Genomic DNA, 6,000 nt, shown 5'->3' with positions numbered 1-6,000 from the left:
ATGACAGCCAACCCAACGACAACATACTTTTTGCTCACCTGCAGAGACCGATACGGAAATTCTAGCCAAGGTAACAATGGAAATTTATGTGGAGATAGATGGTGCCATTCTATACATGAAAGAACTAAAAGATGATGCCATCATAGATGTAGTACCTTCTTCAGCTGAGAAGGCCGAGGAGGCTGACGATCCTGAAGATTCCAATGAATGTGACCCACTGGTTTCCCTGGCCAATGGCACAGAGGCCTTAGAGATGTTCTGGGATCTTGCAGCACAAAAACATGTTTTGACTGCACTGATGACATGGTGGATTGTATCACGCACATCTGAAAATAGCACACTAAGTAGAGAAAGAGTATGGAGTGTTTCCTGGTGCCAATTCCTGGCCTTTCTCAAGGTCAAGACAACATAAACTATGAACAAATTGAATAAAGATTTAATTCATTTTACCATGTTTTTTATTTGGCATTTGAACCTGAAAAACAAAATAATAAGTGTTAGATGCATTTGTAAGCATATTGGGTTAGACAAGGGATGTATTTATGTGACAAATTGGGCCTCCTCAACCGTCACAAAATTCTGCTTTAACCGAAGTTGAAGGTGGCTCTGCTGGGATTTGACTCATCGAGAGTTAACTGTATCACCATTGTAATTAAAAGTAATGTGCCTTGCATTTTCTTAGCATCTTGTAAAGTATAAATCTTTGTAAATATTGCCTGAACAAAATATTTGTCCAATATGACGGTTTTTGGGTGTGATGAAACAATCTGAGCTATTATGAACACATTTTCCAAAGGTTGCTTTGGTAAAACATTGAGAAATATCCTGGAGGATGCCTGTCTTGTTTCTGTTATTTAATGCAAATTTCTCAAAATCATAGTATCGTATTGCAACACAACCCTTACACTGGCAACAGAAAAGTCTCCAGCATCCACTTCTGAAGGGGTGTTCCCTGAGCTATAAACCAAACACATTGGTCTTCAATGACAAAGTTCATGCTGTTAATAGACTCCTGTATTTCATGGTTTAGAAATCCCATTGACATGCCTCTTCCCTACATTGCGGAGTTGAGGAACTGAAGGAGCTCAGCTCGATTTCGGTCTCTCTGTGGGATTGAAAGAGAGGTAATGGGTTCAACAGAATGAATGCATATCATAACAAAAAAAGATACAGTCTTCATTGTTAATTTAACTGATTGGAGAACCTTGTGCATCGAGTGTCTGATGCACTTTCCTCGTGCATAGGTTCCCAATCTTGGGTAGCACAGTGGTTAGCACTGCTGCCTCACAGCTCCATGGACCTAGGTTCGATTCCTGACTCAGGTCACTGTCTGTGTGGAATCTGCCTGTTCCCCTTGTATCTGCGTGGGTTTCCCCCAGATGCTTCGGTTTCCTCCCACAGTCTGAAAGACATGCTGGTTAGGTGCACTGGCCATGCTAAATTCTCCCTCAGTGTATCCACACAGGTGCCGAAGTGTGGTGACATGGGGATTTTCACAGCAACTTCATGGCGGTGTTAATGTAAGCCTACTTGTGACACTACTAAATAAACTAAATGATTAAAAGGTGAAGTTTCATTCTTACACTATATCTACACCAATTAAAAAAAAAACTCAACATTAGAAATCCACAAAGAAATGACTAAAGGATGTTAGAAATGAACAGTTGATCAGTATCGAGAAGGATTATTGAACCAGGCATTTAAAATGTTAACCTTTCTCTTCCAAATGCAGACCACCCTGCTGTGTATGTCCTATTTTTACTTGACCTTTTCTCAGAAAATGCAATGTGCTCATGGTACATTTTTTTCCCGATTCAAAAAAGAATTGTCTTCCTTCAGTCTATTCCCAACTTTTAAAAAAAGCGATCAGAGATTGAACAGTCTCAAACATAACATACAGGTAAAAAAAAATTACACAAAACTTCAGTGAGTAAAACTGAATGCTTAACAAACCAATTTTTTTCCGGCAATACAAGAAAGTACTGGTAGAACCAACTATTACATTATTGGACTGTAGACCAGTAACTTAAAGGAAATGTTTTCCATTATTTTCAATCATACACCATCATTCCTCATTACATCTTGGGTGGCAGAGAATGAAAAAAAAAGCAGTGAAATTTATTCGGCATTCTGGGGTAGATGGCAATGTAGTGGTAATTTCACTAGGCTAGGCTAATGTTCTGGGGATATGGGTTCAAATCCTACCATGACAGCTGGTGAAATTAAACTTCAATTAATAATTCTGGAATTGAAAGCTAGTCGCAGTAATGGTGACCATGAAACTACCATTAATTGTCAAATAAACCAATCTGATTCATTAACGCCATTTAGGCAAGGAAATCAGTCATCCTTGCTTGGTCTGGCTGACATGTAACTCCAGACTCTCAGAAATGTGGTTGATTCTTAACTGCCCTTTACAATGGCTTTGTAAGCTACTCAATTCAAGGGCAATTAAGGATGGGCAACAAATGCTAGCCTTGCCAGCAACACTCACATCCCATGGAAGAATCTTAAAAAATCCAAGTTGTCCAGTTTAACTGCAACATGGTTAAGGATGGGCGGGGGCATAAAAGGCAGTCAGTGCTCCCTCTTTTTATCATGCTGGGAAATCATGCTGTAGAATAGAGGGTATCAGATCAGAACAATGTTGAACTCAGCTATGATGACCTTTATGATAGATCAGTCTTCAGTTACAATATAAGTTTACACAAAGGATGTTATTATTGTGGTATAAGAGGGCTATAGGCACTTTTGAACCTAACTCCAGCTAAAACCTCACCAGATGATATGCTGAAAAACTGTACATTAAAAAAAGTGAAAAAGGGACAGCAGTCTGTTAGAAAGCTGACAGTTCAAAACCTCCCATTAACCATTAAGGGGAAGAGAAACTACTTCAAGATAGGGCATAGTAAAATTTTCAAAAATGGGTCCAACTGTGCAATTTTTAAAGCTATGCTAGATGGTTGTAGAGTATGATTTGGCATCTAACATGTGAGTTCTCCTCAGGGTTGAAGTGTAAATCATGATTTCTCAGATGGTCAGTGCTTCTTATTTTTCTTTTGTTTTAGATGTTATACATATCAGGAAACATAACAGTACACTTACATGCAGTTCTTCAAGTTAATTTGCTCTCAAGAGTAGAACAATTTTACATACCTCTTTATCATCTTTGGTCTTTTTAACTTTCATTCTTATTTTCTTTCCTGTAATCATGCTGTATTTATCACTTTTGTCCCTGTCTTTCAGAAACTGCAATGAAAATCACTATTTTGTAAACACAAATCCATTGACATTAAAAACCAATGCACTGATCACAGCCTTGTGCTTGAAGGTGGAACTGCTACATGCTGGAATTCTTTCTTTTGAATGAGATGCTGAATAACTTTTGGACAGAGATTTAAACATCTAATTTTACTGGCTGGAAAGAAAAAGATTTCCTCAACTTTGGAAACACCTAAAGGACACACAGAGGTGAGAAAAATCTCCATTTTTGTAACAACAGTGAAACATTTGTACCAGCCCACAATGTCACACGAATTTATTACGAAGTTGTGGACGAACAAAACCTATTTAGCATTCTAGCCACTGAACTTCTGTTGGAACATCTGCTTCATTGTGTGTAGGTGCTGCTGGACTTTCATGGTATCACCCAAAATCTTCTGAAAAGATTTAAATTTGTCAGAACATGCATTTTGAGAGAAAAGCACAAAATGGAGAGTCATAACAGGAATGTGTATTTTGTTTTAAATACTACACTAAATCTTGTAAGTTTTGAACAGGAAGCATCAATTAGTTAAACCACACACAAATTGCATTAACTGTTACTGTGCAACTTTAATTGGATTAATGTAATGAAAGAATTACCTACTAACAAGTCCAAATTAACTGACAGTCGAGTGCTTCTTGCTTCTCACCAATTTCAATTTGAGCTACTAACCTCAATATTTTAGATATTGCAAGAATAATACTTTGCCTCCTGCTAATTTATCCTTCTAGAGAACAAAGTATCTGATCAAATGACTTGCCTGTAAAAAGGACGGTTCCCTGATAGCTCTGCTTCCTTTGCTCTTTTAGATCAAGAAAACCCCATGAAGCCAATCCTTGAGGCACCATCCTCTTTCTGTTACAATAAAGGTACTTCCTGACATACTCTCAGCAGATCAGGAACACTTCTACAAAAGACAAGAGCAAAGTGGCCTCACCTCTGATGTATCAAATATTGACACTCAACATGCCTATTAGACTTAGACAAGAATATAATTGCCTGCTATATGTGGCTTATGTTGATCGTAAGAATGTAAGAAATAAGAGAAGTAGGCTACATAGCCTCTCCAGCCTGCACGTCATTCAATAAGCTCATGTTTTATTTCCTATATTAACTTCTACATGCCCCCACCCATGCATCCCTCAATTTTCTTTGCATCCAAAGAAATCTCACAAACTCGGTTTTGAATATCTTCAACAGCTGAGAATTCATAGGCCTCTGGAATATAGAAATCCAAAGATTCATAACACTTTGACTGAAGAAAGTTACCTTTATCTTAGTAATACGTATCTAACTCCTTGTCATGAGATCTCAGGAGTCTTTGTACAGGGATGGGGGAGCTTGGGGTGCTGAGGGGAAGGACTTCAGTTTCTCCTAGTCACAAGCAGTGCTACGACTATTCTTCACAAAGCTGTTCTCACCTTCCTTCAGCTATTGGGTTTCCCACGTCCGGGGAAACACTTTAAAACTATAAAGCTGGTTAGTTAAGAGACTATTTGCCTCATGGAGATACTTAATTTGTCAACTCCCTCTTGGAAGTGGGTCAGTTGCCCACCCCAGGTTTCTCTTGATTAAACTTGGAGGTAAGTGGACTGGCATTGGGATTTGGATTTTTTATGTTTTAATATCTAACCTGGTCCTAACCCACCTGTTCGTGGGTGTTAATGTTTATCATAAAGTTATTTTTTTCTACCATTAGATATGAGAGCCTGAGTGTTACCACTATAAGTTACTGCTAAAATTTGAGTGATTTACTATTAGTTACTATCAAATGTTCTACACCTCTACTGTTCCCACCTTAAATCCTCCTGCTCTTCCTGGTTATTCCCACCCCAATACAGAGCTCCTTACCATCTGTTTTATTTGGCCTCATGGTTCTCTTAATTTCTAGTACAACAATTTCTAAGTGAAATCATGAGCAAAGATACTCAACTAATGAGGAACCAACATTTATTAAGTAAATATACTGATGTTTGTATATGTTAGATGATCAAACCTCAAGGTATGTAAAGCATGAAGAATGCCTACATTTTTGCTGTGTTGTGTGACAGGCAGGTTAGAGGAGCATGGTTATTAATGCAGCAGCAGTGTATCCCAGCAATTAGGCTGCAAGGTTAAGGATACTACCTGATCTGCATAAGAAATATAGGGTGGAATTTCCCCCCTCAAAATTCTAAGTGTTGAACAGGTAAGAAAACAGTAGGTTCTTTTCAACCAGGTAAATAATAGTTTGCCGGGTGTTAACGATGGAAAGATGGTAAGAGTGGAGGGCCTGAATGAGATCATTGTTACTAGAGAGGCAGTGCTCGACAGACTAGAGGGACTGATCGTGGACAAGTCCCCAGGACCGGATGGAATGCATCCAAGGGTTCTGAAGGAAATGGCGGAGGTGATAGTGGATGCCTTGGTGATTATTTTCCAAATCTCGCTGGATTCCGGGGAAGTGCTGGAAGATTGGAAAATGGCTAATGTTACGCTGCTGTTTAAAAAGGGTAGCAGGCAAAAGGCAGGGAATTATAGGCCGGTTAGTTTAACGTCTGTTGTAGGAAAAATGCTTGAATCCGTAATCAAGGAGAAAATAGCGAGGCATCTTGAAAAGAATTGTTTGATAGAGCAGATGCAGCACGGTTTTGTTAAGGGGACGTCGTGTCTTACGGATTTATTGGAATTCTATGAGGATGTGTCTAGTGCGGTGGATAGAGGGGAACCGGTGGATGTGGTGTTTCTCAATTTTC

General features: G+C 38.9%; 1 protein-coding gene across 4 annotated transcripts in view; it reads right to left on the bottom strand.

The window, feature by feature from the left end:
* Window positions 1–435: 435 nt before the first annotated feature.
* The window catches only part of LOC145350954 (uncharacterized), a 39,374-nt gene continuing 33,809 nt past the window's right edge, over window positions 436–6,000 (bottom strand). For all 4 annotated transcript variants that reach the window (XM_080200479.1, XM_080200481.1, XM_080200480.1 and 1 more), the window contains exons 6-7: window positions 3,157–3,249; window positions 436–1,105 (exon numbers count right to left, since the gene is read on the bottom strand). In XM_080200479.1, the coding sequence (XP_080056605.1) occupies window positions 1,055–1,105; window positions 3,157–3,249 (144 nt within the window). In that variant the 3' untranslated portion in view covers window positions 436–1,054. The remainder of the gene's footprint in view (window positions 1,106–3,156; window positions 3,250–6,000) is intronic.

This window comes from Carcharhinus amblyrhynchos, chromosome 12 (assembly GCF_965287045.1).
Source record: "Carcharhinus amblyrhynchos chromosome 12, sCarAmb.v2.hapA, whole genome shotgun sequence".
Classification (NCBI taxonomy): domain Eukaryota; kingdom Metazoa; phylum Chordata; class Chondrichthyes; order Carcharhiniformes; family Carcharhinidae; genus Carcharhinus; species Carcharhinus amblyrhynchos.
This window is presented reverse-complemented; position numbering and strand designations above follow the sequence as displayed.